This window comes from Tamandua tetradactyla, chromosome 5 (assembly GCF_023851605.1).
Source record: "Tamandua tetradactyla isolate mTamTet1 chromosome 5, mTamTet1.pri, whole genome shotgun sequence".
Classification (NCBI taxonomy): domain Eukaryota; kingdom Metazoa; phylum Chordata; class Mammalia; order Pilosa; family Myrmecophagidae; genus Tamandua; species Tamandua tetradactyla.
This window is the reverse complement of record NC_135331.1, coordinates 9,755,515-9,772,829: the sequence shown is the minus strand read 5'-3', so window position 1 is coordinate 9,772,829 and position 17,315 is coordinate 9,755,515. Positions and strand designations below refer to the sequence as shown.

The 17,315-nt window shown below is 44.8% G+C and overlaps 2 protein-coding genes and 1 pseudogene across 3 annotated transcripts in view; 2 read left to right on the top strand and 1 right to left on the bottom strand.

The window, feature by feature from the left end:
* The window catches only part of MLXIP (MLX interacting protein), a 97,998-nt gene extending 95,422 nt beyond the window's left edge, over nucleotides 1-2,576 (top strand). For both annotated transcript variants that reach the window (XM_077159743.1, XM_077159745.1), the window contains exon 17: nucleotides 406-2,576. In XM_077159743.1, coding sequence (XP_077015858.1) covers nucleotides 406-527 — 122 coding nt within the window. In that variant the 3' untranslated portion in view covers nucleotides 528-2,576. The remainder of the gene's footprint in view (nucleotides 1-405) is intronic.
* A 3,744-nt stretch (nucleotides 2,577-6,320) lies between these two features.
* On the top strand, nucleotides 6,321-8,355 carry LOC143683573 (large ribosomal subunit protein uL14 pseudogene; annotated as a pseudogene).
* Nucleotides 8,356-14,193: 5,838 nt separating this feature from the next.
* Nucleotides 14,194-16,300, bottom strand: IL31 (interleukin 31). The gene is made up of 2 exons (XM_077159320.1): nucleotides 16,202-16,300; nucleotides 14,194-14,520 (listed from the first exon to the last, which is right to left on the bottom strand). The coding sequence occupies exons 1-2, from the start codon at nucleotides 16,298-16,300 to the stop codon at nucleotides 14,194-14,196; spliced, it is 426 nt and encodes a 141-aa protein (XP_077015435.1).
* Between the last annotated feature and the right edge of the window lie 1,015 nt (nucleotides 16,301-17,315).

The following is a 17,315-nucleotide window of genomic DNA, read 5'->3' as shown; positions in this document are numbered from 1 at the left end:
TAGTTACCATCTGTTTTCAACACCCTGCACTGTTGACATTCCTTTGTTCTTCCTCATGCAAAGCATTTTTAAATTTGTACATTTAACAACTCTGTTCTTATAATTAAGATTATAAAGATTTAATAGTAAACATGTAGAACAAACCCTGTGGTAGGAACAGTCTAGAATTCTGTATCCGTTTGTATTTCCTGCTGGGAGTTTGATCGTTATCCTGTAGTCAGGAAGGTGTGAGCACCTCAGCAACAGTACCACACTCTCCTGTTTCTTCCTTTAGCCCAGCTCAGTGGGTCCCATCCTTGAGTATACATTAGAACTATTACCTAGAGCTATATTCCCTGTACGTGGGGTGTGGTGATGCTACGCGCCTGGGCCTCCAAGCTCACTTGCCCCACACCTGTCTTCCAGTGGTGCTGAACACCCTCCGGCATCTGAGTACTACCACCTCCATCCTGACGGACCCGTCCCGGTTGCCAGAACAGGCATCAGAGGCTGTCACCCGAATTGGCAAGAGAACGGGGGAGTCTTAGCAGCACTTGGCTAGCCTGTGGCTGCATGATGTGCCATCAAGGTCCTCCCTCCCTGAGGAGAGGAGGATCCGCCCACGCCTTCCCTGATGCCTCAGGATCTCCCTCCACCTCTGGCTGCCATGGGGCCGCTCGTAATGCTCCTCTCAGGTCTACAGCAGGCTCGGGTCCTGCCCACAGCAATAGCCCATCTTTGGGAGCCCTTTGCTGTGAACTCTCTTACTCAGTGACTTCCGTCACCAACCTCCCTGCCCTTGGTGCCACCCAGACAAAGGGAAATGCCTGCTGTTTCTAGTCCTGTCCTGCTGGTGGCCTTTCAGGGCCCGGTGCCAGTGAGCGGAGTAGATAGACCGAGGAAGACAAATCTGTTTTTACTTGTTAGGAAACATCAAGTTTCCCCTCCCAGTTCCTGCCTTGAGACATACAGATTTTTCCCTCCTTTCAAACAGTTATTCACTTTCACTCTTCTGAATGATTTTCTGTACCCAATCTCTGATCCTGCTGATGGAGCAGTTAGAAGGTATCTCTTCCCCCCACAAACTCCAGCCCTGTCTGAACCTTGTAGATTTGGATTGGACTTCTGTTCACGCTCACATGTAGTAGATGCCTCCTTTCATGGCGTGGGCCCCTGGGGAAGTGCCTTCTTTGGAAAACCCCAAATCAGCCACCCGCAGAAAGAGTGCATGTGAGTGCCTGCAAGGCATGATGGAAGCAGAAACCCCGCCGAGCTGCTGTTCTGCTCGGAAGCTCTTCTGGGTAGGTTTTATTTGCTGGTGTTTTCGTTCCATTTGGCATTGCAGTGTATGAGCTTCACCACCCTGAGGGTCACAAGGCGGAACTCACCCGAGGGCCTCCTCAGGCACCACCTCACAGCCACAGCTCTCCTGCCCTGTGACCTGCCTGCTTTCAGCCTGCCACCTCTGAAGAGTCAGGAGTGTGTAATGGAAGCTGGTCACCCCTAAGGTCTAGCAACCAAAAGCCCAGGCTCTACTGCATGCTGTCCTCGGCCTGACTGACCTGTTCACCTCGTCCAGCTGGGAGCTGCAAACCATAGCAGTTTTCGGACCAAAGATGTCACTACCCTCATAGGCTGTCTTGTCTTTGTTTTGAGGAAGAAATTGAATGTTGACAGGCAGAACTCTGAGATGTTTACCCTCTGAGTTGTCTGCAGGTGTCTCATGGGTCAGACAGTAAAGTACTTACACTGAGCAGAGGGATGGCCTGAGCATAAGGGCCATTCTGAAAGGTGTGCATTGCTTCGAGGGGGGTGGATTGGAGGAGCCACAGGCAGGGTGGAGCCAGTCCTGTCCTCATCCCTGTCTTACCTCTCTTCCCTCTCAAGCTCAGGAAGTCCAACCAAGGGTACCTCCTCATGGAGCACGTGAGCGTCCGACATCCAGGCAGCCAGCGGGCTCTCCATCTGCCTCTCCTGTTCTCTCCCTGCCTGCTGCTGTCAAAGCCCGGGCGGTGCTAGTGCAGGTGGAGGAGTCCTGGGAGGGCTTTGAGGGAATCTGGGAGCCACATGAAGAGAGAGGAATTACACATACCTCTTAAGGTTCGGGATCCAGTCAGAGGCACCTGCTGGCTCCTGGAGGCCTCCTGAAGTAATGTCCAGAGGGAAACAGCGGCTTTACTTCAGCCCTGGTTGAGGGAGGACAGGAAAGAGGCGGAGTTTTCTCCCCCTAGCACTGGCCATGCCACCGTCTCTGCGGCTGGGTCGCTAACCCAACCCTGCCTGCTTGTCTATGCCTCTGCCCCACCCAAGAGCAGCTTGGTGGCGCCACCTCAGCCGCATGAGAAAACGTGTTTACAGGCCTTCCAGGTTGCTTTCCCCAGGGTGAGCACAAGATGAGTCTGGGCTGGCCCTTGAAAGTTCCGCTGGGAAAGTTCCACTGGGAAATGGTGACAGAAGTCATCCTTCACTCCCAGGATAAACATGAAGTCACCCTTCTAAAGGTGAAGACCACCATGGAAAAAATTCCACTAAGGTTAAAAGGAAGAAAAAAAAAAAAAGGAAAAAAGTACAAAAACAAATATCTAGCTGTGACGGGATCGTGGGGGGTCGTGAGCTCAGGCCTTTTCCCAGCTCCTGTGCCTTTGTAGAATGTGGAGATGATGGTAGTGGCTGGCCGAGCCAAGGGCTGCCCTATTTCACAGCTTTCTCCCCACCACTTCACTGGGGAGTAATTTTGTTTTGTTTTGTTTTGTTTTGAACTCTGTGGGATATAAAATTGGCCATTTGCTTCTTTGGCCTGCCTCTCCTTTTTGTTGAGTTAATGTTCATGATTCCATGTTTCATCACGTGTTTAAGGCTGTTAGATTGTGTGAGTCTTGAAGAGTGTGTGAGTGTGTGTGAGTGTGTCTGTGTCCATCCCAGCAGACTGGTAACTAGATGCATGTTTTTGTTTTTTAGGTATTTACTTAAATTCATTTTTCTTGGTGCTCAAAATTACATGGCTGTAAGGCCACAGACTTGTGTATCTGTTGTGACAGAGATAATTGTTTCTTATCCCAGAAGTTTTTCTTTCTTTGGAATCTTGCCTGATGATCCTCACCAGACAGAGTGGCCCATCCTTGGTTTCTGTCCTAGGCTCCTGGGCAAGGTTGCAGGGAGGGCTAAGTCCACTGTCGTGGCTGTCCATGGCTCTGATCCTACATCTGTGGCTCGTTTACATACATTCTCACTCCTATTCCATCATTACTTCCAGAAAAGAAACACTTTGGGGAATAAGAAAATCAGTCTAAAAAGGAGCCTCTCTGGCATATAAAGTGTGTTTCTGTGAACTCTTTCCGTGCCATCAGCTTCCCTCCCACCACTGCTTGCTCGTTTGTGATGAATGGGGAATGCAGGGACAGAGCCGGCCTTGCTCAGGGGCTTTCTGAAAGTCCGCTGGCACGTCCTCCACACTCTCCACCTGAGGAGACGCTGCAGATCTTGGGGCATTCTAATCACCTTCCAGTTCCTTTTCATGACACAAGGGAAACTGTCCCTGCATCAGAAATTAGTACAGATGAAAGCACTGAATCTTGTTGCGGAGAAAAGATTAGGAGGGAGAAAATTGCCAAGCAAGTTTGTGTGTTGGAGCCTTCAGTAGGATAGCTGACCACTGTCGGCCCTCTGTGCATTTGATTTTCTCCCACTTCCTGCCCTGGGCCCTGACCCATAGTTCTCTTTCTAGTCAAAGCCGACGTCTTCCCTTTCTAGAGGTCAGCCCTTAAAATTTTTCTATTCAGATGATAGAAATAGAAACTTGGATTCATAAAGAAATGGCCCCGTGGTGGTGCCGAATTCCTTTGTCCCAGTGCCATCATTGCTGATTCTGGCAGCTCCATCCTCAGGTTTTGCCATGGAGCACTCATGCACCTCTCCAGGTAATCCTGGCTGGCGCCCTCCCACAGCCTGGGCTCAGTGACCAATATCCATGGAGAGGTTGGGAGGGTGAGTCTGGAGATTGCTGAGGCCACCCTTCCTCTCAGAATGGGGCTTCCCTTCCCTGTGAGGGTTCTGGCTTCCCCCAGAAGGACTCCTGAGACCCACACTGAAAGGAGTAGGTATGGTGTCATGGTTTAGAGATATCGGAGTTTTACTTTCCACCTGAACAAGACCATGTCTTCTCAGAAGAGCCCCTCAGAAGGTGAACCAGGTCTGTCTTTGTGGGTCCTAGTGGGGTGGTTGTGGGTGCTGTTTGAACCTAGCACCTGCCCTGGCTTTCCTTGCTTTAGTTCATTTCTTTCCACTGGTTCCAGAGGGTGGTTGGGTGACCTCGTCACCCCTGCACCCCCTTCCCGGGGTCACCTAGCTCCTTGGCGTTCTTCGTCTCACCTGCCTGAGGGTTCCCACTCCTCTCCCTCCTGCCAGGCCTGTATATCAGTTGGGCCACTCTCCTTTCTATGGTGGAAAAAATTGTCTTTCCCTAGGGAGCTCCTGCTTCACATTAAGCTATTTGCCATAGATGACTTAACTTCACAAAGTGTTTTCAAGGCCATGATCTCATTTGGGATGAGGGTTTGGGGAAAGCCCTGACTTTGGCAGATGGTGTGTAGAGCTCGCGAGGTGGCTGGATTCCTGTTTCACCATGTGATGTGGTGGTTGACTCGGTACCCTGGGTGCCTCATTGAACTGAAGAGGACTTTGACCACATCTAAATGTGCGCAAGGGAATAGGAGAGCCAGTGGTTAGGAATTGAAGAGCTTTGAAGCTCAACAAGTTATTTGTGCCATTCAGTAGATGTCTCAATCTGCTTGGCAGGTTGTTGGGATCTGAGTGGTGCCCTCAAAGCACCTGCAACTTCGAGAAGCTTCAGGAAATGTGGAAGAAGCATCAGGGCCTCTCCGTGGGCCTGGCAGGGCTGGCCTTAGAGGGTGTGGGCGAGGTAGAGTCAACTACTGGCTTTTCATTCTGAGGACGTGGCTTTCCCGGCCCACCAGACAAGAGCTGCTTCCTTGCTGGGGCTGGTGAAGATCAACGCTTGAGGGGAAAAAGGGAAATCCGAATGCTGAATGTTGAACTTTGTGTGTGCATGCATTTGTACATGCTGGCATCTGTGTTTCCTTAGTGGAATTTTATTTTTGTGAAATTCTTTTCCAAGTATGTAGCAAAATTTAACCTTTGGTTCTACAAGAGTAGAATCCTGGTCTGAAGTCTGTCTGATGTAAACTTAAGATCCAGACCCCCTGAGCCCATCTGTGTCCTTCCTTCCTTCCTTCCTCCCTCCCTCCCTCCCTCCCTTCCTTCCTTTCTCTTTCTTCCTTTCTTCCTTTCTATTCCTTAATATCCTTCGAGCTCCATTTCATAGGAAGCAACATCTGGCACCCAACGTGGGGCCCAAAGAAGAAGACTCCAAAACAATATTAAGGAATAAAAAAAAAAAGAGTAGAATCCTGGTCTTAGATAATTTGAAGAATTCTCCTCTTAATAGAGATCTCGTGTTTTTTTTTTAAAGGAAAGACAGAGAGAAGGAAGGAAGGATAGAAGGAAGGAAGGAAGGAAGGAAGGGAAACATCTTTAAACATTTTCTTGTTTTATTGTATTCTGTTTCTCCGTTTTTGTTACATGGGCTGGGGCCGGGAATCGAACCGAGGTCCTCTGGCATAGCAGGCAAGCACTTTGCCCGCTGAGCCACCGCGGCCCGCCAGATCTCGTGTTTTTGAGTTGAGGTTTTGGAGGGTTGGGAGAAACTGAAGTTTTATACATTTCCATAGAGTTTAGTTCCTGCAGCTAGAAGGGTATGAAGGGCTCAGCGCTGGGATACAGTTCCCAGGCTTGTTTCTGTCTTTCAGGAGCTCGAATGCATCCACGCTTCCTCCAAGGACACCCTGGTGTTTTCTCTACCTGAATCTTTACCGCACAGCCGGGGAAAGGGAAACAGTTATTTCCTTATTTTGTTCTTTTCCTTTTTCAGGTTTCAGTTTATTGTGTAAATGGATAATTTTTTTCTGTTGTGAGTTGTGGTGATTGTTTCAGATTTCCTGTGAGTAGACGGTTAGACCTTGTGGCCTAAAAAACAATACCAGAGAAGAGTCTTGATCGAAGTTTCTTCTGGCCTGTGTCATCCTTTCCATCGCCCGCTGTTGCTCTCCCATTGAGAAGCACGTTTCCACCAGCTGTTTCCAACACTACAATGCATTTAAAAATATATATGTTTGCATTCAAGACAATAAAAGCCTTATTTTTTTTTTGAAAAACCTGTGATGTGTGATCTTAAATGCTACCCTGTGAGCTATAGAAGTGATGGTAAAGAGATTGGGCAAAATGGATCCCCACATCTGGAGGCTGCTTTAAGCTTCAGGGTATACGTTTAGCCTGGTCTGGAATAGTAGGTGGGTTAGTGGGACCTGAGGCGGACAGGGAAATTCAGGAGTTGCTGGGGAGGGTGTCCAGAAAGGCACTGGTCCTGAAGAATCCTCCACTGACCATAACCAATGTGACAGATTGTACCAGAGACCTCACCTGGACTTGGTAGGGCAGCTGGCTGCTCCTGGGCTCCAACACATGGACAGAGGACGTGGAGCTTGTCGTGCTTGTGCATATCACGCATTTCCTCATCTGGAACTTGAGCGAGTAGTACCTGCTGTGCACATTTCACAAGGTCATTGTGAGGTTCACATAAAATCATGTATATAAGGATGGTCACTTTTTCTGTCCTTTCCTGATAATTTGGATGTTGAAATGAGGACATGGTGGGTCCTCCAGTGCAAAATTCCACATTTCCCTGTGTCTTCCCATAGGGGCTGTGATCAACTGCGTTGACAACAAAGGAGCAAAAAATCTATATATTGTCTCTGTAGAGGGGATCAAGGGACAGCTGGATAGACTTCCTGCTGCTGGTGTGGGTCTGACATGGTAATTGCCATAGTCAAGAAGGGGAAACCAGAACTCAGAAGTTACATCCAACAGTGATAATTTGGCAATGGAAGTCATACCTGAGAAAAGACGGTGTGTTTCTTTATTTTGAAGATAACGCCAGGGTCATAGTAAACAATAAAACAGATGGAAGGCTCTGCCATTGCAGGACCAGTTGCAAAGGAGTGTGCAGACTTGTGACCCAGGATTGTATTCAGTGCAAGTAGCATTGCGTGATTCTCCAGTGTATTTGTAAAAAAAAATAAAATAAAAACCATTAAAAATTGAATTTGCTCCAAAAAAACTCAGTAAACTATGAAGCACAATCCTAAGAAAGTGTAGGTTATCATCAGTACAGCCACCGTCTGGCTGCCTCTGAAAGGGCACCAAACCATGGTCATGGCCCAGGAGACTGGTAACTGTTGACTCAATATTTTCAATGGGAAGTACCTGACATTGACCACCGGAGATGTTCCTTTTTTCAGGTGCTGAAAAAAATTCGTTCATCTCTGTTTAACGTGAAAGCTACCCTCTTTTCCATACTATCTTCTGTCTTCTCACCCATAGGCCTTTGTGCTCACACAGGTAACCTGAAGAGTTGTGCTAGCACCTTGAGGTTGGCCTGACCCTGTGCTAGAACTGTTGGCTCATTTGAACGAACAACTGCCCAAATCTGTTACTTTGATTTATTATTATTATTATCAGAGAAGTTGGTTTTACAGGATAATCATGCATAAAATGCAGGATTGCCACATACCACCATATTATTAACACCTTACATTGGTGTGCTACATTTGTTACAATTGATGAAAGTATATTTTTGAATTGTACTATTAATTACAGCCCATTAACTGTTGAACAGTTCTATGGATTTAAGAAAAATTATTCTATATATACAATTTAACATTTCCCCTTTTAACTACATTCAAATATATAATTCAGTGCTATTAATTAACATCTACAATGTTGTGTTACCCTCATCACCACCCATTACCAAAACTTTTCCATAGTCCCAAATAGAAACTCTGTTCATTTTAAGCCTTAATTCCCTATTTCCTACCCCCTGCCTTGTCCTCTGTAATCTATATTACAGATTCTGACTCTAGGAATTTGCTTATTGTAATTACCTCATTATCAGTGAGGTCATACAATATTTATCCCTTTGGTCTGCTTGTTTCACTCAACATGATATCTTCAAGGTTCATCCATGTTGCTGCATTTATCAGAGCTTCATTCCTTTTTTTGACTGAGTAATACGTCATTGTGTTTATATACACTTTTTTTTATCCATTCATTGTTTGATGGACATTTGGGTTGCTTCCATCTTTTGGGAATTATTAATAAATGCCACTATGGACATTAGTGTGAAGATACCTATTCGAATCCCTACTTTCAGTTCTTCTGGGTATCTCCTTAGTAGAGGGATTGCCAGGTCATAGGGTAGTTCTATATTTAACTCTCTGAGGAACTGCCAAACTGTCTTCCACAATGGGTGCACCATTTTACATTCCCACCAGCAGTGAATGAGTGTTCTGTTTCTCCACATTCTCTCCAACACTTATAATTTCCCTCTTTTTTTTTTTTTTTGCAGTTTTATTGAGATATATTCACACACCATACAAACCATCCAAAGTTTTGCACTCACTGGCTCACAGTATCATCACATGGTTGTGAGCTTTTTTTAAAAGTTTTTTTTTAATTATTATTTTTTTTTGTATGCTGTATGGCAGGGGTCACATTTCATTCTTTGTCCATGTGAGTATCCCATTATTGCAGCGCCATTTGTTGTATTTTTGTTTGCTTGGGACGCGTATGGGCCAGGAATTGAACCTGAGTCACCCTCATGGCAGGCACGTATTCTACTACTGAACCACCCTTGCACCTCTGTGAGCTTTCTTTAGTAGTAGTCATTCTAGTGGATGTGAGATGGTACCTAGTTATGGTTTTGATTTTCATTTCCCTAATGCCATATGATGTCCCCCATCCTTCCTTGTGCTATTGGCCATTAGTATATTTTATTTGGAGAAATATCTATTCAATTCTTTTGCCCTTTTTAAAAATTGGGTTATCTTTTTGTTGTTGACTTAAATGATTTCTTTATATATTCTGGATTTTGAACTCTTGTTCCAAATATTTTCTCCTATTATGTAGTTTGTCATTTTATTTTCATGATGAAGTCCTTTGAGCACAAAAATTTTTAATTTTAATGAGTTCCCATTCATCTTTTGTTGTTGCTTATGCTTTGAGCATAAGGTCTAAGAAACCATTGCTGAACACAAAGTCCTGAATATGCTTCCCTATGTTTTCTTCTAGTAAGTTTATAGCTCTGGCTCTTATAGTTAGGTATTTGATGCATTTTTGAGTTGATTTTTCTATATAATGTGAAGAAGGGACCAGCCTTCATTCTTTTGCAAACGGAAATCCAGTTTTCCCAGCACCATTTGTTTAAAAGACTATTATTTCCCAATTGAGTGTCTTTGTCTAAAATTGGTTAGCCATAAATGTGAGGGGTAGATTTCTGAGCTCTCAATTTGATTCCCTTGGTCTCTATGTCTTTCTTGAGCCAGTGCCATGCTGATCTGATTATTCTGGCTCTGTAATAAGTTTTAAGGTCAGGCAGTGTAAGTCCTCCAACTTCATTCTTCTTTTTCAAAATAGTTTTGGCTATCTGGGTTCCCTTACCCTTCCAAAAAAATTTAATAATTGGCTCTTCCACTTCTGCAAAGAAGGTTATTGGAATTTTGATTGGGATTGCATTGAATTGTTAAATCTCCTTGAGAAAAATTGGCATCTTAACAATTTTTAATCGTCCAATCCATGAACATGGAATGCCCTTCCATTTATGTAGGTCTTCTTTAGTTTGTTTTAGCAATTTTTTGTACAATTCCTTTATATCTCAGTTAGATTTATTCCTAACTCGGTTCTTTTAGTTGCTGTTATAAAGGGCTTTTTTTTTTTTTACCCATGATTTCTTCTTTCAATTGTTCATTGCTAGTGTAGAGTAACATTACTGTTTTGGGGTTATTGATCTTGTACCTATCACTTTGCTGAATTCTGTATCCATATCTTTTGACTTAAAATACAGTGAGTTGAGACACAGGCTCATCAAGGCTCCATAGAAGAAAGTCTTCATGACACAATGCAGGGCATTGGGCCTTGAGAACCTGGGTCTCTAGAAAGAGGTGAGTGGTTCATGGACTCCTTTGGGTGAGAAGGAGCTCCATTTCCATTGAGGTAAGCAACAGGGGTCTGTTTTATTCCTTTGCATTCCATAAGCCCAGTTCCATGGTGTCTTAGATGATTCCAGGCATAGTTTGGTGAAGAAGATAAAGTTTGGATAGGCTGGGGAGGGAGAACCCATTTACCTGCCCAGAACAGGACTAGAGTGTTTAGAAGGTGTGAAACCAGTGCACTGGAGATTGCCACTCCTCAGGTGTAGATTGAGTTCCTGCTGGTTGAGGCATTGGACTGGGCACTAGGGAGACATTCGTATCTCTGAACAAGTCTCTCAAATTGAGATAATATTATTCCCATTTTATAGATGGAATCGAAGTTCTTTCAAGGTAAAAAGGCTGCATGGATCAGGGCTATTGGGTTGTTTCTATCTGGTAAATGGCCTCTCCATCCACCAGTTGCTAAGCCAACATCCTGAGAATTATCTGTGATGTCCTTCCTGTCCCCTCCTTCACTCCCTAAACACCAAGCTCTGTTAAGTCTATCTTGTAAATTTCTTACAAATATGTCATTCACTTTTATCCATCCCCACCGCCATTACCCATATCCAAGCCCCATCATTTGTCACCCAGTTCACTCTCTAACTTATGGTCCCTACCTATTGTGTAGCCAGTGTGAGCTGTAGAAAGCCCAAGTCTAGTCATGCCGCCCCCTGCTCAGAACCCTCCAGGGGCTTCCCTGATGAAGACCCCAATCCTCAAGGTTAAGGCCCCACCTCATCTGGTCGGTCTTGCCCCTACTTTCCTTTCTGTCCTCATTTTGCTCTCTTCCTTCAATATGCCACCTTCTGTTTGATTTTTTTTTAATTTCTTATGATCTTCCAAGGCCCACTTCCTCTGTCCCAAGTCCTTTCCCCATCCGCTCTCCTTTTTCTAGCCAGCTACTAGTTTCCAGATCTTTCCTTAAATGTAGCTTCCTTGGAAGCCAGCCTGATCATTTCCCACTCCTTCTCCCATACACACTCGCAGCGTCCTCTGTTCCTCAGGACACAGGTCATATCCGTGGTTATTTCCACCCTTCTGCAAAGATCCCTCAGGGCAAGCACCTGGGACCTTGACTTCACTAAGCACAAACTAGTGCCTGAAAACAAACAAACAAACAAACAGAAACTAGTGATTGGCAGATGCCGGGCTGATTTGTGGACTGAACTGTCAGCCCTGCTCTCATTTCATCACACCAGCTGCCTCTTCCTCACCTCTGGTTCAGAAAGGGGGGGGGGGCACGTAGGGAATTCGGAAGTAGACTTCTGGGAAGGAAGGTAAGAGTGAGCAGGTGGAGATAGGACTGTTAGTTAATGTCAGGCTCAAGGAGATGCTGAACAAGGTTCAAATGTAATCCTAAAATTACATTTAATTCAAAAAAACTTTGAAATTTAGGGTGTAGATATGATAAGAATAATCCCTACATGGAATGTTAAAGCATATCATCTCAGAAATGGACTTGGTTCCATAGAACACAACTGATCTATTTGTTTTTAGAAGTTCTTTTTATGTATGCCATAAGATCTAAATTTAGACTTTTGTGTAAAGTGATGTGATTGCAGTTGTCCGTAATTTTAATAGATATGCTTTTTAAAAAGCAATTTTTTACTTTTTAGTTCAGAAACTCTCCACTATTCACAGAAGTAGAATAGTGTCATGAACCCCCGTGTACCCATCATCCATTTTAACAATTATCAACTCATGGCCAATTTTGTTGTATAATACCCCAGCCCCACCACCATTATTTTGAAGCAAATCCTAACACAGTATGGATTTGATCTGTATCTAGTAATGTGCTTTTTACTGCCATTTCAAGAATTGCGTATGTGCCTGCAGTGTTGGTTATTTAAAATTTCCCAAAGGTTTTGTGAAAATCTACAAAGTCACGTTTAATGATAAAGCTTGGGTAATGGGGAGTTCTGATTGATGAGATTTTCTTTTTTACTGAGGCATTAACTAGAAAACCCTTGTTGTTTAAGAGGGGAGGAGCTTTCTAAAATGAATCTCCTTTCCTGCCTTAATGTGTATGATACAGTAAATGGTCTAATCACTTAATCTACTCTGACCTATTTTTGCTCCTGGGGGATGTGACTGAACAGGGCTGGTTGGTTCCATTCTATATTGGTGGTGGGGTGGGGCCTGGGTGAGCAGGGGGTAGCAGCCCTGTCCGGCTACCCCCTCACCCTTCCCGCAACCCTGATTGCCACTGTCTGGGTCTCCTGAGTCTCCAACCCTCCCTGTCAGTGGAGCGTGAGTGACCTCCTCTGAGGATATGTGTAAGCACCAGTGGGTTCTATGCCTCCTTCCCCCAACCTTGCTGTGTATTTACCCTGCTTGTCCTTCTTCCCCTCAGTCTCATCTGGACCAGGCTTGGGAAATACATCAGAGACTTTCTTGAAGACCCAATGATATCTGTCCGATACCGACCGATCGGGGTGAGTGCCAGGTGCCAGGAGACCCCGCAGAAGCGGCATCTAACCAGTCCTGGAAGGGGGAAGTAAGGGAGGTAGTATCTGTGCCAGGACCTGGGCGGCAAAGTAAAATTAGCCAAACAAACGAGGGATGCTTGAATATGACATTGAAAGAATATATCTTTTTACTTTATTTCTAAGTTTTGAATTGGTTTTCTAATGATAGTAAAGCTGTTTTGCTATAGGGCAGTCAAAACTAATAGCAGATGTCCACCACACTGGGTGTTTTAGGAACAATCATTCAAAACATTGTCATTGGAGTTCAGGATATCCGGGGGACTTAAAAACCTGGTGTGGGACTGGGGCAGAAATACCTACAAGAGTGAGAATGAAACGTCCAAATGGAACTGCATATCTTAGAGTCCTAACTACACACACACACACACACACACAAATGTGAACTTAATCAGACTATCTCTTTGGGCCTCGGTTTTGCCAAATATGAGACGAAGATGAACATGCTAATCAACTCTAGATCAGTGGTTCTAAGGCTTAAGTGTACCTCAGAATTCCTTGGAGGACTTTTTAAGGCACAACTCACCAATTCCATCTCTGGAGTTGCTAATTCAGTAGGTCTGTGCTGGGCCCAAGAATTTGCATGTCTAACAAGTTGCCAAATGATACCGATGCTGCTGGTCTAGGACCATGCTCTGAAAACCGTTAGTCCAGAGATTTCTAAGAGCCCTTAACAGTTTGGGAAGTTATGTTTATTTATGTGATAAAATATTTGGCCCTGGCTAGGAATAAGTCCTGGCGAGCTGATGGAACAATCCTTTGCAGGGCAGAGGCGCTGGAAATCCAGTGGGGAATCATGCAGAAGACTCATCCAGCGTGATTATTCTCAGCTCCACATGGCGTTAAGTGTCCCTAAGACCCAGACCACTGCCCAGGGAGGGTGGGCTACCTGAAATAGGGACCAAGGTTGGGTGGAATGGGGAAGGGAAAGCTTGAAAATGGATTCCACCACTTAGCTGGGTGGCCGTAGGTAAGTGACTTAATGTCTTTGAGCCTCAGTTTCCTATCTATAAAAGGGAGATGATAATAGTACTTACAGGACCAGACAGAAAGTAACTGTTCTGTAAACAGTTGCTGCTGCTAAGTATTGTTATCACTTGCTGTTGAGTCTGCCCAGTTGGGGGAAATGGCAGTGGCAGTAGTTATATCTAATTCCACAGAAGTTTTCACCCCCCCTCAAGTAGACAGCACCCACCCTCTATTCACATTCATTCACAAACTCTAAAATAGATTATGAGAAAAACACAACATAATTTATTAAATAGGTTCCAAGGACTGCTCCAAGGGGCACTAGTACAATAAATATCAATAAATTAACAGTTGCCACCTCCTGCCCTCACAAGGGTGTAGTAAGAATAAATAAGATTTAAGACTGCACGAGGAAAACATTGTGTAAATACCAAGGTTAATAACAATGACATGGTTGGAAACAATTTTCAAGTTGATTCATAAATTTAGGTATCAGTCCCAGGACCAGCCCATGTGAGATTCGTTGGAATAATTTACTTAATAACTGTCAGCAGAATTCTCACATTTAGCTGTCAGCCTTTTCTTTTTTTTTCTCCTTTTTTTTAAGATTTTGCAAGTTTCTACCATTCCAAAAGGAATTGTTCAACTAAATGGCCTTAAGTGCCCTTTTGGGCTTCAGAGTTCAATGCTTTAGACATTAGTTCCATGCATTTTGAAAATTGCTTAAAAATAGCCAAGATAAAGCATTTATGTTCAAAGGCACCTTTAGGCACAGAAACATGTATTTCTCGTGTGTTCTGAAATTTGAGTTTCTTAAGTTGTTCTGTGATTTCAATAATAATTGTGTCATTTCTGAACGTTCTGATCTTCTGAAAATACCTCAGGACGGCTAAGCTGTCAAAGTTGTTTGGTGGTTGGGAGTCAGAGGTAAAGCAAGGCAGCATATAATTGTGGGATTCCGGCACTCCCTTCTCTTCCTTCACCTGTGGAATAAGGGGAAAGAAGGGTGTTTCGTGTTTGCAAGGATAGCTGGAAATCCTGCAGGCTTAGCTTCCAGTCATCCTCTGTGATGCGCCTGGGCTACCGTCTTTGCTTTTGCCACCTCATCTCATTGGCACAACCACCCTAAGGCTGTGGTCACCGTTATCCCCATTTCCAGAAGAAACCAAAGCTCAGTCTGTGTACGGAGCTAGCCCAAGATCAAGTGGCAGACCAGGGTTCCAGCGATTCCGAAGCTCCATCCTGCTCCTCTGCCCCACCTGCTGAGGCCTCCAGAGCTTCCTAGAATCTGCTCATGGGCTCAGAGAGGTGGGTAACAGGAGAGCCTCTGCATTTCCATGCCAGCTTTTTACACTTGGTGACTCTATGATAAAGCGCTTTTCCCCACCGATGGAGTTTCATGCTTTTTTGGAAAGACCTTTAAGACCCTAGGAAGAGTTTTTCTAAACATACCAAACACTCCAGACTGCTCTGTCTCCCTTCCTGCTTCCTAAGGACTCACATCTTTTGACATTGACTGAACAGCCCGGGGCACCTCATCAGCCTAAGTTTCCTAGCCACCGTTACTGATGGCCTCTGCCTTTTGGTCTCAAAGTCCAAATGCCAGGGTGGAAGGGAAAATCAATGCCAATTTCACAAATTGTTTCCATGTATTTTGCATTTATTTCTATGTCTGTTTAACCCAAACTATTTTATAAGTTCTATCTTGATTGCAGCCCTGAATAAATAAAAGACATTAATGTTTATAATCTCACCCCTTACTTAAGGGTGTCAGGTTAGCAAAGCCTCTGGGCTTTAAAAGACTGGGGTCCTAATTAAACAAATAAAATGATGTACAAACAGGTGCCTCCTCTGTTAACTGCCCTTCTCTGCGGTAAGAGATACTCTGGGTGGTCTGCAGGATTTTAACATCCTGCCCTCCCTCGGGTGTCTCTTACAACTTAGGTTGGCTCTTTCTGGTCCCGAGTCCACTCATGGTTGCAAGATTGCCATCTCTGAGATTGTGCTTCAGGCAGGAAGACTCGTTAGACTCATTTTAATATTACTGTGAATCAAATACTTTGTGGGTGACAGATCTACTAAGGCAGACCCTATAGTATTTGAGAAATTATTATGTTTTTGGCTCTCTGGGCTAATCTCTGTCTCTAACCCCTTTATTTGTGCATTTTTGTCCTGCTAAAGATTCTATTATAACCTGTCTAGTTATTCCCCATCCCTTCCTACCCACGGCCCTGGCTTCTGCTCTGGAAAGAGTAGGCTTTATCTCAGGGCAATGAAAGGCATTTTTTCAAAGGACTGGAAAAAAAATCTCTAGGGCACTTACATAGTCTTCCAAAAATCTCTCAGATGAATATTTTAATTCCATGATTATTTTTCGTAGTACTTCTGGTGGTAGCTGATGGTTAGACAGCGAAGTTCCCATACAGCAGAGCAGAAACAAGGCAAGTGCTGGTCCTGGAGAGAGAGAAAGATGCTGTGAATGAAATGCAGCAGCCACTCCCTCCCCACCCCAACTTCAGTCGCTGAAGCCATTGAGCAGCCACTGGATCGAGCCCCGCCAGAGTCTTCCTCTCTGTCTGGTAAGACAATATTGCACCAAAGAAATAGCACCAGAGCCTAGCGGTACCTGTGTGGGAGATCATGGCGGAAGAGAGCAAGGCCCACTTCGGTAGTGGCTTTTGGGGATGGTGCATTTGCCAGGGTCTTCAGGGAGTATTTGAAGGGCCGCTTGTGGGAAGGGCACACAACCAGTGTCCCGCCCATGGCAAAATCATTGCTCAGCTTTTCTCCAGAAAACACTTTCAAAATTCTGCCACTCAAGGCTGAGTGAAAGCAGTGATGGAGAAAGGAAGTGCTGAGGTTACCCTCAAGGTAGGCAGATGCCTGACTCAGTGCAAAGGAAGACACACACATTTTTGCCATTTCCTCTTGGAAAGAGCTTGTTGATTTGCCTAGAAGAAATTCTGAAGCCCAAGATTGGCAGGCACAACCACCAAGGAACAGATGACTTATAGGAGTCAAGTGTAGGTGACCCACAGGGAATTTCTGGGAAGGGTCACGGTGAGTGTGTGTAGGTGTTAAGGTGGGCATGGGGGCTACAGAATGTATTATCTTTGGAGATTTCTGAATTATGCCAGTGTGCGGGGATGGCCCTGATAACCACTGTAAATGTGGTGAGTCAAAGGCTTTATCTGCACCCCACTTCACCGTGAACAACCTTGAACTCTTGCCTGTGTCTTTGCAACCCCAGGGCCTAGAACCAGAGTCCATACTCAAGAGCATTTCGTTGAAATCACTAATTCTTTTTTTGAGTGCTGGCTCTGATCAGGTGCTGTTCCAGGGTCTCAGAAATGATGGCGAGCAAGTCAGACAAGGTCCCTGCACTCAGGAAGCTCATGTTCTGGTGGGCAAGGAGCCACAACAACAAACTTAATACATAAACAAGAAAGTGTTAGGCAGTGGTAAGCTCTAAAAATAAAACAAGGTGATGGGATAGGGACAAGTAAGATACCTGAGATGAGGTGATCAGGTAGTTTCTCTGAGGAGATAACATCTAAGAGATGTTGAAAGATGAGAAGAGTCAGCCAAGGGAGGATCTGGGGAAAGAATGTTCCAAACAGAGGGGCCACTAGTGCCATGTCCTCAAACAAAAAAGAACTTGGTGTGTCCAAGAGATAGGAAGGAAGTCCTGGTGGCTGGAGTGAAGTGACAGAAAGAGGAGGTGGTAGAAAGGTAGGCAGAAGCCAGACCGTGGAGGGCCTTGTAGGCCATGACAGTG

What these genes read in the sequence shown, in the direction of transcription:
- IL31 (XM_077159320.1), bottom strand. Translation starts at nt 16,300, where the DNA reads ATGGGCGGGACACTGGTTGTGTGCCCTTCCCACAAGCGGCCCTTCAAA. An exon ending in CCCCAAAAGCCACTACCGAA is followed by an intron (nt 14,521 to 16,201) that starts GTGGGCCTTGCT and finishes CTTATTCCACAG; the next exon opens with GTGAAGGAAGAGAAGGGAGT.